The 14,866-nt window shown below is 40.4% G+C and overlaps 1 protein-coding gene across 1 annotated transcript in view; it reads right to left on the bottom strand.

The window, feature by feature from the left end:
- The window catches only part of LOC122662897, a 128,600-nt gene that overhangs the window by 95,401 nt on the left and 18,333 nt on the right, over positions 1-14,866 (bottom strand). The window contains exons 7-9 of the mRNA XM_043858601.1: positions 3,344-3,533; positions 1,694-1,820; positions 1,445-1,525 (exon numbers count right to left, since the gene is read on the bottom strand). Of these exons, the coding sequence (XP_043714536.1) occupies positions 1,445-1,525; positions 1,694-1,820; positions 3,344-3,533 (398 nt within the window). The remainder of the gene's footprint in view (positions 1-1,444; positions 1,526-1,693; positions 1,821-3,343; positions 3,534-14,866) is intronic.

Genomic DNA, 14,866 nt, shown 5'->3' with positions numbered 1-14,866 from the left:
TCCTGTCTACCCTCCCTGATGATGACACCTTTATCACCATCCTTTTTCACAGACCTCCAGATCATATTCACCCCATTTCTGTTGAGCCTAATATCTCCTCCAACCATTACATGGCCTTCTCCCCAACCTTCCAGCTGCTATGCACCACGACATATGACCTGTTTGATCAGCGCACAGAAAGAAGAGAAGAATGGCTTCAATTCATGCACAATATGTGTTCTCACAACCAAGTGGACCCCATTTGCCTGCCGGAATGCCTCATCACCACTACCCTCAATGCATAAGAGACTAATGATATTCTTCAAGATCCGGATATCCACCGCATCATGGAGAACCATGAGGATTTCTTGACACACCATTATATTGATGAGTCCTACGACAGTGACACTGGTCTAGACACTGATTGATTTGATTTGGTTTGGTTGTAAAAGTAACTATGGTCTGTAAAAGTAGAAGTAACTATGGTTTGTAAAAGTCAAAGTAACTATGGTTTGAAAAAGTAACCATGGTTTGTTGGGTGTGGTAGTTGTAATAGTATCTAAAGTTAATGGTTGTTATTGTAATAGTTACCATTGGTGGTTGTAATAGTGTCTAGGTTGTTGGCTAGGGTAGCTATAAATAGCCACCCTCCTCTCCATTGTAAGGCATCCTTTGAAAAACAATACAACCATATTCTTGGTGAGTATTGAATATCTGATAAAATCCAACAAACCTCAAAACTTGAAAGAATTTAAACAATACCTAGTCAATATGAAGATGGGGCATAGCTCAATAGTATAGGAGTTGGACATTAAAACAAACCAGCTCCAAGACCATGCACACAAAGAGAATATGGGGAATACAAGTTAACAGTAACTGTAGAAAATCATAAACCCAGACACAGACATGTATTTTCTAAAAACAGTTTGCAATTATGATGACTGTTGAGTATGTCTTGTATTCCAAGGATCCAAGTGTGATGTGGATCTGACCCGACCCGACATATTTTGTGGCACGACCTGAAGGGAGAAAAGGTTGAGATTTAGTTCGTGACGCGGAGGCCCAACCCGTAGCAAGCGAACAAATCTCTTCAGGGGTGTAGCCCCCGAGGAAAATTTTTTGTAGTCGTATATATAAGGCATTTTTTCTCATTCTAGGGTTAGACGAAAACTTGTATCTTCATTTTGTTTAGTGAAAAGTTCGCCGCTGCTCTTCCCGTGGACGTAGATTTCTCGCAAAACCGAACCACGTAAATCTTGTGTGTTTGCGATTGTCTTGCTTGTTATTTTTCTTCTTCGATCCCATATTTGGCCTTCTTGTGCGATTCAGTTTTAACAATGACTATGTAATGCAAATCCTACTTTTGGTATACAAGTAAAAGTGACATATATCAAAGCATAACTTGTAATATGAGTAGCTTTAGAACACTAAACAAAATTATTAGAAGTCCAGTGTTTTCTAGCACCTCAAAACCAGCATCAAATGGAAGACGAGAGGCCAGTTCCTTCTCACTTCCCCCAAAATAACGGCCAGAACTAAAATTAACCTGCAATCAAGAAGTTTAAAAAATAATTTAAAAGAGAGAGAGGAACAGTTATTTCTTATTGTCATAAAAAATGTACATATAATAAGATCAACTTTTTTGTACCAAGTATAACATAAACCAAAAAGAAAAAAATGGGGTAAACAAAACAAAAGGAGTCAAGGAACTCACATCACTAGCATTAACACCAGCATAAATGATTTTCAAAAGGACATGATGCCGTTTGATGGGTAATTTCAATGGTGTACACACAATATTAGTCGCACTACGGAAATTGTGACTCAGAGTGTGAACGACTCTGGATAAAAATAACAGAAAAATCATCAAAAAGCTAATAACAATAATGATCTTTTACATGTTATCAAGTAATGAAAAGATGACTAGAAAATCTAATAACTGGAAGAACAGTCTTGAATTAAATGCAGGTCATGCAAAACTGACAGGAAATAATATGAAAAAACAACACAGAGGAAAAAGGGAAATAAGGAGAAGATAAAATGCAAAAACAAACCAACTTGAACTAAATAATCAGTTTTCCTGCAACAGCAATCACAATGTACAAATTTCATCCCCTCATTGTGCATCACAGAGGCTGGACACATTCGAATAATTTTGGCCAAGTCAACATTCATTGGTCAAGCCATCTAAGTTCTTCTTTATGGAACAAATAAGCAGGGCCAGTGGTGAAATTTTCTTGTTCTGTCATTTTTTCTTTTGATGGGGAAAAAGGGTGTACCCAGTGCACAAGGCTCCTGCCACTGCAGGGTTTGGGGAGGGTAAAAATGTATGCAGCCTTACCCCTTCTTTCACAGAGAGGCTGTTTCCAGAAGAAAGAGAAAATTTTACCCACAGCAGAGAAGAAAGATATACAAGAAAAGGCCGCACCCTCATCCAAAAGGGATAGAAGGACACCCCAAAAAAAACACCAGCATAGAAAATCCAATACAATAGTTAGGCCTAGAACCAACAGGGCTGCCCAGTCAACCAACTACATGGTAGTATGAGTTCAATTACAAAGCATAATATTGCATGCAAAATAGATCTCTTTTCCAAGTAAATTTAACTAATATAGTGAGTTAACATATTGGAATCCACTAATAATATTTGTTTAGTTATGTATAAAAGCTCAACTATAATAATGGAGTTAAAGGTGAACTTGACTAATCATGCTACAACAGCTACAGGTGAAAAAGAAAGGAGGTTCCAAAGCAAGAGCAGCAGAAAGAGCAAGAATCCAAAATGGGAGATAGCAGCAGCTACATTTGAAGCTAACTACAAAAAAGATTTAGTTCTAGGAACTAGGAAGTAGGAACCATATTTTTTTAATATTTTGTAAAATTGTGGTCTAGGAACTGGGGGAGAACAACAAGCTGCAATAAGAGCACTTCATGCAAAGATGATAACACAAGGCAATCTTGGTCTTTGGGGGGAGGAGGGGAGCGAAGGACAAGGTAGCTAAATCTTTTCTTTCAACAGAAACAACAACAATAACAATAATAAAGAAAAAAGAAAGGTCAGACATAGTCATTACTAGGCATGATCCCACTAAACAGAAGCAGTACATGGATTTCGTTACCAGGCAAGCATAAACAAGCAAGGGAACTGGCCTATTCACGACAACCTAGAGTACTGAACATGCCAGAGTTAATTAAATCACTATTAAGTATAAAACCAGTTTAATGGTAATTCATAATCATAATACCTTACCATATTCTGACAATGGGAAATTTTAAGAAAGAGGAATTGACGTGATTCAAATAAACAATTATACTTTAGGTTGAATTTCAGACACTAAAAATCAAGAGAGAGACATTTAATTACATTTTCTCATAACTCTGAGGTATTTGAAGACTAAATTGCGTAGGATATACAGATCTCCTTTTGAACTTTGAAGACTTCAGTAAATACTTCGCTTCTTCAATGGGTGTGGGCCAATATTCCATTCCTCTGCGGTTTGTAATCCATAAACATGAACCAGCTTTACTCTCATCTTTTATAAGCTCAAAAGCACCTAAAACAACATATATATTTATTTCTTAAACATCAAGCCATATAAAATTAGCTAAAAGAATAAACTTACACGTGAATCAGCTGCAACATAATTCATATTACTGGCAGAAGAATGCAGATAACATAAATATTGGTGGGACCAAGATATGCATTAATAAACATTAAAAATCATATTTAAAAATATGCACGACACACCAAGTTTGAAGATATAAAGGGAACCACAAAAAAGGCAATCGGTCAACCTCCAAAATTATGAGCAACACCAAAGAGTGTAACAGAAAACAAAAAAAACCTAAAAAGCTCAGCATTGAGAAAGTTTCCAAGGAGAAAAAGAGTTACTTGTTTACAAAATAAGGGAAAGGAAGAGCTGCCCAAAATCCTCTTCGAATCCTCATCCTGAGACATTCCCAAGTCATATAATACTCCTTCCCTCCCTTCTGAGTTAGATCTCCCCATTTATGTTCGAAAGGGAATGAGAGCTTGTATTAATCTCACACCTAAGTTTGTTTCCTATGATACTCTCTCTCTCCTACAGGTGTTGCTTTCTCAACTGCTCTTTCCTGAACCCTTATTACCAAGAATGTCACTTAGGCCATGACTGACCTGAAGTGGAAAGAAGCTATGAGTGAGGAATTCATGGCCCTTGAGAATAACTGTACTTGGAAGCTTGTTGATCTTCTAAAGGGGAGAGTTTCGGTTGAATGTAGATGGGTCTACTCAATCAAGTATCGATCAGACAATACTATTGAGAGATATAAGGCCAGATTGGTGGCCAAAGGATATAGTCAGGTGCACGGTTGACTATCAGAAGACATTTGCCCCTGTGGATAAACACAATTCGATAAGAGTCCTCTTATCATTGGCAGCCAATAGAGATTGGCCATTGTATCAGCTGGATGTGAAGAATGTATTCCTCCATGGTGACTTGGAAAAGTGTATATGCAAACCCCACCAGGCTTCAAGTTTCCCTCAGCTGAAGGGAAAGTATTTTTGAAACACAATCAGGTTCAACATCCACACAGTGTCATGGTGATCACCACAGTCAATGTGGCAGCAGCAGGTGCATTGATGTGGCAGTACAGAGTACAGTTGCAGAGCAGCGGCAGAGCAGTTGTACAGTGGCAGTGACAGAGCAGAGTCAGTATTGTAACAGTAATGTGTGGCAGTTACAGTGACAGAGATGTGTCAGTATAGTGGCAATGCATGATGGCATTTGGCAGTAGTGTGCAGGTTCGTATAGTGTCAAATATGATGTGGCAGTATTGGAATGACAAGAAGTGCTGGAAATGGTGCACAGGTAATATGGCAGTGTTCATAGATGTCAGACAGTGTTTGATAGCAGTTTCTGATGATGCATAGTGTTTACAAGTGTTCTGACAGTGTTGGACAAGTCAGACAGTGAGTTGGCAGTGCATACAAGTCAGATATAGTGCGGACAGGTTTTGGCAGGTATACAGAGGCATCCGGGCACATATGGTAGGTGTTGGCAATGTATTGCAGTATATTACATGATTACACAGAGTCTGGCAGAAGGTGGAAGTAGCAGGCCCCGTACAGTAAAAGTGTTCAATTCATAGGTTGATGCAGTGGCAGCATGTTCAGAGCCAATTTTGGAAGATTTAATGGCAGAAATGGGTAGAGTGATCTAAATGGAACTTGTATTTCTTCAAGTCCTCTGTCCAACACAACTTGAAGTGCGTCGTTTCAACACCGGATGAGAAAGTTATTACAATTTTTGTATTGCCGTGCAGAAAAAGAGTTAATTGGGTTTATGGATTTTTGAGGTGCTCTCCGGAAGTTTTTCCTGAGATTGCATATGGGGAGTTAAGCTCCCAATTTTCACAAGCATGGTGGTGAAGACATAACTCAAAAATTCATTAAAATGAGAGAGTTATTGCACATATACCATTTCGAAGCTTTTGAGAGGCTGGGCACACTGATTTCAGTACACCGGCAAATACAATATCATTTTTGAACGGCTGAGATCACGCCACGTTGGTATATCCTTTTTGAGCGGCTCTGGTGAAAGCGTGCATCGGCGCAATATCTCTTCACGCGGAAGATTCCGTCGCGGCCTTCTGTGTTGGTCGGGCGTATGGGGCTACATAGACCGCGATGTATGAAATCGGAGCCGCTGCTGACCTGTGATGGTGTAAAGCACACATACCACAAGCCAGCTGAGATTCCTTTTATACGCTTTGGTCGTTCCCACTTTTTCTGAGGTAGAATGAAAAAGATCCGACAGACATCATCGTCCCCGTGTATTTGGAAGCTGATCCAACTGTTACTATCTATGCCGTTGTTGACCGTTATTCAATGCATCGCCAAAGCATGATACAGTACACTACTGCAAGATTCCATTTAAATGGATTATATTACTCCCACAACCACCAACGGAATGAACCAAATCTTATGGCCAGGATGCACTCTGCGTTTGATGGATTCGAATCAGACAAATCATTTTGATGCAGCCCGTAGTCCTTTCTAGTCCGTGATTCAGTGAAACAGACGTGCACCGTGCACCATAGAAAGATTTCATTGACTTGGTCTGGGTTCTCCCCACTTCTATTTGACAGAACACGATCGATCCGACGGATCTAATTGCACCCACCGTTTGGATGCCAGATCCAATGGCTATTAAGCCAGCCGCCTGAGCTTGTGATGCTAAGAACTATCATGCCTCTATTCTTTACGTTACAAAATGTCACGATAAATCCAGAAAATGACATTTATGCCATTCCCCCAGCCTATTTGAACTGTTTAACTTCCAGAGGTCATAACTTGCTTGTTTTTAAGGCCAAATCGACCCCCCCCCTTTTTGTGTCATTCTCAAGAAAACGAACAGAACATCCCGAAGCAAAGAGAATCAGTTCCTGATATCAAAACACTCTTCTTTTTTTATGAACATTATTTGATCACAAGGGTCTCTACTTTGATGCTGTGATCGCGTCTAAGATTGTTTTTACGCATCAGAGAGGCTGTTGATGATGGAAATACTCAGGGAGAGGTGTTGAGAGGTGTTTCAAAGTTGCAAAACCCTAGGGTCGTGGTTTTGAAGGGTTTTGTTGATGTCAATGACTGCATTAATGATCGTAGCGCATATGGTTTGATTTTTTTCTATGCATCGGGGGAGTAGTCATCAGTGGGTTTACACAGGTTGAGATAAACCACTCTTGTCAAATCCCTTTTTATTGTATTTCCTAGACTAGGTGACTGTTAAAGTGTCAATCGGAATACTTGAATTGTAATTGGGTGGGGATTTGCATTTTTATTGTTCTTCATTGTAGGGCAAATATTATAAGCCCACTTTTGGTTATAGTTGGGGTGTTCAGCTGCAGGTAGACACACACAAGTTTTGTAGCGCCTTCACTGTTGAGGCAGTGTAAATCTTGGGGTTGCAGCCCTTGCTCTTGTGCTACAAGAGTTGAAGCAGGTGTAGAAGCACATGGGCCATTGCAGTGGTTGAAATATTGTGTGTATTGGGTAATATACGAAACCCTGGTTAGGATATTGCCCTGTGGATGTAGGCATACTGCAGAACCACGTTATACATTGTCTCCTTGTGGTGTGCTTGTGGATATTGAAAGTGTTATGTGATTTGCAAAGTGGGTGTGCACTATCTGGTAGACCTGGCCACTTTGTGGTAGCAAGGTTAATGTAACACTAGATTAGGGTTAACCTAGCCCCAAATAAATCCATAATAACTCACAGCAGTTAATCAAAAATAACCCCAACAGCAGGTTACAAGCAAGGGCCAAAACTCAGATGTAAGGCCTAGGTTGTAATCCAAAATCCAGCCACTCAATAGGGCTGATAGCAAGGTCGAGTGCAGGTCCTAGCCTCCAAGGGTATTCAGCAAACCCTCTAAACTGGGACAGAATAGGATGACCAGGTCACAAGTTTTCAACAGGCCACAAAATTAGAAAGTAGAAATCAGTGGATAAAAACCAAACCAGCCAATGAAAAGGGACCAAACTCAGGTCGAATGGTGCTTGTATAGCGGAGAAGCACTGCTGAAAGTTTCAATCAATTCTGGTGGAGAGGTTGAGAGATATAGAAGTTGCACCAAAATAGAAGGTTAAGGCCAAACCAGCCAGCAGAATGGGCTGGAATTAGGATCGAGTAGAGGTCCAGTAGCACTGTAGCAGTTAGAAAATCATCCAAATCTCGGCCTATTCTGATCAGTGGATGTGAAGATATGAAACCCAGAGGTTGCAGCTACAAATCAGATCGCAAGGAGCAGCAGGAGTCTTCAATCGATGGGTAAGGGTAACAACAGCAGCAGCCTTTGAAATTATTTGGGGATGGAATCTGGTCTTCAGGATGTGCTCTCAGAGAGCTATTGCTGTCTCAAATAACAGCAGCAGAAGGGGAGATCGATTGGAATAAGAAGAGAAGATAGGAGAAGAGAATATAAAGGAGGATAAGGAGATTCGGCTCTCTCAGCCCTGCAGGTTTCGGCTCTCTCCAGCCAGGCTCTCTCAGCCCTTCATCCACACAGTTGGGACAATAAAACTTGGAATAGCAATCTCAAATCAACTTCATTAATATTTTTTTCCGGGGGGCGGCGACTCTAAGGGCATTACATATTTATAGGCAGCTATGCTTGCTTTACAAGTAAGAGAAAATTAGAGGCTTGCAAGAAAAAGGAAACAAACTGAAAATAGAAACTTAAGGAAATAGAATCTTCTAAATAAAAGCTAAACCTACTTTCTAAATTTGAAATTAGAAACTAAACTAAGCTAAGGTTGCTTAATAGACAACCACAAAATATCCAAGAGAAATAATTCTGAAAAATAGAAACTAAACTCCTAAATCCCCATGCATAGACAAAACTGACCCTTCTAAAAAAGTCTTCACACAATTTGGTCTTGGGCCCCATAGGATCTTCTAATAACATTCACACCAAGGCAATAGGGACTGTGACACTGTTCACGTGAATAGTGTTTTGGCCTCCTTTTCTTCATGTTTTGTCCTACATCAAAGGTAGAAGTGCATATGATTGTATGCTTGCTTCAATGTGTGGGGATGTAAACTTGGGATTGCCCGAGTCAGTCAAGAATTGTGATTGTGCAACTGCGTGTGTGTGTGTGTGTGTGTGTGTGTGTGTGTGAGTGTGTTTATGCCTGAAGTGAGATATTTTTATCAGTGCGATTGTGCAAATGCCTACAAGGTTGTGTTGTGAGTGTCGTTAACATTAGTGTTGATTGATACAGTGTCATCGATGTTGGGAATACCAAGAGTGCATTGCAAGGTGTTGGGAATAATTTTGGAGAAAATTTTCCTCAACGTCAATCTGGGAATATCAATTTCTTGAAAAGAAAGCACTATATGGCCTCAATTAGTCCCCGAAGACTTGGTTTAAGAGTTTTAGACATATTCTGAAGAATGGATACACTCAGAGTCAGGCTAGCCATACTCTATTTACCTGGCAAGGTAATGTAATAGTACCATCACAACTCTAATTCTCGATGTGGATGACATTGTAGTGACTGGAAATGACTGGAAGGAGATTAAAAAAAAAAAAACCTGAAGTCTTACTTAGCTCAACAGTTTGAGATCAAGGACCTAGGACCCTTGAAATATTTCTTGGGAATTGAGTGTCAAGGTCACAGAAGGGGATAAAAATTTGTCAAAGGAAGCTTGTTTTGTATTTGTTGAAAACATGAATGTTGGGCTATAAACCAGCAAACTCACCTATTGACCAAAACCACAAGTTAAGTGAAGACTATGGACCATCCTTAATAGATGCAGGGAATACTAGAGATTAATGGGGAAGCTGATCTATCTCTCTCTGACCCGTCCAGATATTACTTTATGCATTTGGATGGTGTGTATCGCATCCTCAGGTACTGGAAGTCTACCTCAGGCAAAGGGCTATTGTACACCAGACAACCATTTGAAGAATGAAGTCTACAGTGCTGCTAATTGGATAGGATCTGTTTCTGACAAAAATGTCGACATTAGGATACTGCATATTTGTGGGTGGTAATCTTGTTACATGGAGAAGCAAAAAATAGTCTGTTGTGGCTAGATCAAGTGCAGAAGCAGAATTTAGAACCATGGCTCATGGGGTATGTGAACTTCTATGGTTGAAAAGATTAGTCCAAGAGTCGAGGTTTGATACTGAGGGATCTAAGCGGCTTTATTGTGACAACAAGGCTGTTACAAGTATATCTCACAATCCCGTGCAACATGACTGGACAAAGCACATTGAGATGGATCAACATTTCATTAAAGAGAAAATTGACTAGGGCTACATCTGCACTCCTTTTATGAAGACAGTAAACAAATTAGCTGATATTTGTTAGAGTTTATGTTATAAAGGGTACTTTTGTAACTGGCATATTAAGTTGTATTTTCTATCTTTTGTTCTTATTTCCGTTTACCTCCTTAGGGAGTCATATGTAATTTCAAGAATGTTGTTAACGAAGAAAATAGGTGAGTGGAGAAGTCTCTCCCTCACAATCGATTCTCTCCCAACTCTCTTCTTCTTTCTCTCTTCTCTTCTCTTCTTCCTCTTTCCCTTACTGTGAATCTTGTTCTATTGCTTGAATCTATCCATTCATAGAATCTAACTTGGTATCAGAGCTTGGTCCTCTGGTTTGAGAGTTGACTAAAGCTTAGCCCTCATTCTCTACAACACCAAACTTTGCTGCTCTGTTTTACCGCTAGGTTTGGACTGTCAGTGTTGTGCCTGAGTTATTCAGTGGTTGTTTGTTGTTGGCTATGGTATGGGAAGCTTTCAAGTTAAAATACAACGGATTCCCACTTGGTAATACTCACTAGATTGGAGATTTTTCAAGTTTTTATGAGATAGTCGAAGCTTTCAAGGTTGTAAAGGCTATTTGAAGAAGCAAAATATTTGCTTGAAATGTTGTGTATGGTGAGTTTGATTGATATTGGTTGGTGAGTTACATCATTTGAGACTTATACGCTGTTATGGAATGAAGTTAAATCGTGAAGGGTATACGTTGGTTTTCTTCAAATTTTTTATGGTTACCTACTTGCTGGAATTTTTTTCTGCGTATTGAGAAGAAGTTTTTGGGTAGAGTGTACTCCCCATTTGGTTTGGGTATCATCCCCATTGTCTACATGTGATTCCTACATTATGTCAGAGGTTGGAGGAAGAGGCCAAGGGCCACCCCAAGGGAATGACAGGGATAGATTAAGTTGTGATCACTGTGGGAAATCTGGGCACACTAGAGAGAGATGTTGGATGCTTTATGGCTGTCCCCCTAGTATGCTTGGCAGCAAGAGAGGGGGAGCCATAGCACACACTATGATGACTGAGGTTGAACCTATGGGATATCTATCTGGACTATAGACAGACACCAATTCTCTCACTTAGGATGATATTGCAGCTTTTCGCAGGGTTTTGTCATATCTGGATAACTCTTCTTCTACATCTACAGGCTACAGTGCAAGATTCTTTAGCTTCCACCTTAAAAACCTCTACATCTGCTTCTTCTACTATCTCTTCGTGGGTCATTGACTCTGGAGCCACTGATCATATGACCGGCATATCTCAGTGTTATGACTCCTACTCTATTTGTTCTGGTAAGGAAAAAGTTAAGGTTGTTGATGGTTTTCTTTCTTCTATCTCTGCTAAGGGTAGTGTCCATGTTACTTCTTCTATTTCCCTTGACTCCATTCTTCATGTTCCCAAGTTTAACACTAACCTCTTATCTATGAGCCACCTAACCAAATCCTTGAATTGTTGTGTCACTTTTTTACCATCTCATTTTATTTTTCAGGATTTGGTGACAAAGAGGATTATTGGCAGTGGACGTGAGGAAAAGGGACTCTACCTTCTTGATCTAGGGACCTCCCCCTTACCGACTGTTCAGTCATTCGCATGTGGGCGTAGTGACAACAGTATTGTTGACTCTGTGATGTTGTGGCATCAACGTTTGGGCCACCCTTCTTTCAGTGTTATGAGGATAAAATTGTCGCACTTGTTTTCTTCAATTCCTTCTTCCCATGTATTTCAGTGTGAACCCTGTTTGTTTGCCAAACACTGTTGTTCTCCTTATCCCTATCATGGTAATAAATCCAATGCTCCTTTCCATATTGTGCATTCTGATGTTTGGGAGTCTACTCCCACTACTTGTTTGGTTATCGTTATTTTGTTTCCTTTGTTGATGACTATTCCCAGTCAACTTGGACTTTTTTTATGAAACAAAAAAGTGATGTTTATGATGCCTTTAAAAAATTTTATCAGCTCATTTGTACCCAGTTTCGTACTCACATTCAAATTGTTCATTCTGATAAAAGGGGCGTATATGTATGGGGGGCTCCAACAGTTTTTTACTGACCATGGCATTATCCATCAGGTTGCTTGTGTTAACACTCCTCAACAGAATGAGGTGGCTGAGAGGAAAAATCGTCATTTGTTGGAAGTTACTAGGAGTCTCCTATTTGGCGTGCATGTTCCCAAGATTTTTTGGTCTGAAGCCCTTATTCCCGTTGCCTTTCAAATAAACCGCATGCCCACTAAACTTTTTGGCTCCAAATCCCCTTTAGACTTGTTATCTCCTCAGACTTCTGCTTTCTCTCTTCCTCCCAAGGTGTTTGAGTGTGTCTGCTATGTCCAAGTCAATAAATCTGCTAGAACTAAGTTTGACCCCAAGGCACTCAAATGCATTTTCCTTGGTTATTTTTCCTCTACTAGGGGTATAAGTGCTACCATCCCTCTTCCCGAAGGCGACTTTTCTCCAAATATGTCACCTACTTTAAATCTATACCTTTCTTCACTTCTTCTCAACATCCTCTTCAGGGGGAGAATAGTGGGAATGAAGAGGTTGTTGAATCCCTTTCTTCCCACCTTTGCCTACTTCTACAATTCTATTTCATATTGGGAAACATAAAGAAGGGGTTGTTGCTGCTATTGATGATAATTCAGGTGGTGATTCTGGTAATGAGAAGGATTACCACATTGTGTACAAGAGAAAGAAGAACAAGCAAAAGAAGACCTGCCAAAAGTACTCCTTGGATCCACATCCTGAGATACATCCTCCTCAGTCAGGTAACATCCATCCTCTTCCTTCTGATTTAGACCTTCCTATTGCTGTTAGAAAAGGAAAGAGAGCTTGCACTAATCTTGTAGCCCAGTTTGTTTCCTATGATGCTCTTTCTCCTACAGGTGTTGCCTTCACTGCTGCCCTCTCTTCCTTTTCCATTCCCAAAAATGTCACTAAAGCTATGTCTAGCCCAAAGTGGAAGCAAGCCATATCTAAGGAAATGATGGCTTTTGAGACGAACTATACTTGGAAACTGGTTGATCTTCCCAAGGGGAGAGTTCCAGTTGGATGCAGATGGGTCTACACAATCAAGTACCGATCAGATGGTACAATCGAGAGATACAAGGCCCTGTTGGTGGCCAAAGGATACAGTCAGGTGTATGGGATTAATTATCAGGAGACATTTGCTCATGTGACTAAGCACAACTTAATAAGAGTTCTCTTATCTTTGGCGGCTAATAAAGATTGGCCATTGTATCAGTTGGATGTAAAGAATGCTTTCCTCTATGGTGATCTAGAAGAGGAAATGTACATGCAGACTCCACCTGGCTTCAAGCTTCCCTCAGCTTAAGGGAAAGTGTGCTTGCTCAAGAAGGCACTAAATGGTCTCAAACAGCCCTCGAAGGCTTCATTTGAGAGGTTTAGACAGGCCATTTTGAAGAATGGGTAATCCCAGACCCAAGCTAACCACGATTTATTTAACCGGCGAGATAATGGTACCATCACAGCCCTTATTGTCTATGTTGATGACATTGTAGTGACTGGAGATGACAAGGCTGAGATAGCTAGGCTGAAGACCTACTTGGCTCAACAGTTTGAGATTAAAGATTTGGGTCCCTTAAAGTACTTCTTAGGGATTGAAGTGTCAAGGTTTAAGAAGGGAATAAATATATGTCAAAGGAAGTTTGTGTTGGACTTGTTGAAAGAAACAGGGATGGTAGGTTCCAAACGAGCAAACTCTCCTATTAATCAGAATCATAAGCTAGGAGAAGATTGTGGACCCTCCCTTGTTAATGTAGGGAAATACCAGAGGCTTGTAGGGAAGTTGATTTATCTCTCTTTGACTCGCCCAGATATCACCTATGCAGTTGGGGTGGTGAGTCAGTTTATGCATGCCCCCAAGAGTGAGCACTTAGATGTTGTGTATCGTATCCTTAACCTTAGGTACTTGAAGTCCACCCCAGGAAAAGGACTATTATATGCCAGGCACAACCATCTAAGGATAGAGGGCTACACTGATGCGGATTGGGCTGGTTCAGTTTCTGATAGATGGTCTACATCAGGATATTGTACATTTGTGAGAAGTAACCTCGTCACATGGAGAAGCAAAAAACAACCTATTGTGGCCTGATCCAATGCAGAGGCAGAGTTCAGGGCTATGGCTCATGGAGTGTGTGAACTCTTATGGTTGAGACGGCTGGTCCAAGAGTTGAGATTTAATACTGAGGCACCTATGAGACTCTATTGTGATAACAAGACTGCCACAAGTAAAACACACAACCCTATGCAACATGACAGAACAAAACTCATTGCGGTGGACCGACATTTCATCAAGGAGAAGATTGAATCCGGCTACATCTGTTCTCCTTTTGTTAAGACAGGCGATCAATTAGCCGACATCTTTACCAAGGGGCTCATCCCTAATTAGTTTAGTGCCCTTTTATGCAAACTGGGAATGTATAACATTTATTCTCCAGCTTGAGGGGGAGTGTTAGAGTTTATGTAATAAGGGTAGTTTGGGAACTAGTTTAGTACTTATTGTCTTATGTTGTAATTTTACTTTTTCACCTTTTTACCTCCCTAGGGAGGTGTATGTAGTTCTCACTTCATGTTAGTAAATCAAATAGGGAAGAGGAATCTTCTCTCCCTAACTTTTGGCTGCACATCTTCTTCTCTCTTCTTCTCCTCTCTTCCTCCTCATCTTCTCTTCTACTATTCTCATCTCCTACCTTCTCCTCTCCTCTCTTGAATCGATACTAGCTTATCCACTGTCCTCTTCGGCTTGAGCTGCACTCTACCTTTCTGTCCCAATGAACCAGGGTGTCATTTGGAACACTAAGGGTCTGAACTCCCCCTCCAAGTACTCTATGGTTCGTCCCCGCATCAGACTACTTCGTGCTAGCTTCTGCTGCCTCCTCGAAACTCACATTAAGGAGATAAATGCTCTAAATCTTTTAAGTTTCATTGCCCCTAGTTGGTCCCTTCTTTCCAATTACTCTTCTCATCCCAATGGTCGTATCTAGGCCACCTGGGACTCCTCAAAAATCAATATCTCCCTCATTTCCTCCTCTCAGTTTCTTCATCTTAATTT

Source organism: Telopea speciosissima, chromosome 5, assembly GCF_018873765.1.
Source record: "Telopea speciosissima isolate NSW1024214 ecotype Mountain lineage chromosome 5, Tspe_v1, whole genome shotgun sequence".
In the NCBI taxonomy this organism is placed as follows: domain Eukaryota; kingdom Viridiplantae; phylum Streptophyta; class Magnoliopsida; order Proteales; family Proteaceae; genus Telopea; species Telopea speciosissima.
Note: the sequence above shows the minus strand (reverse complement) of the source record. Positions and strands in the feature narration are given on the sequence as shown.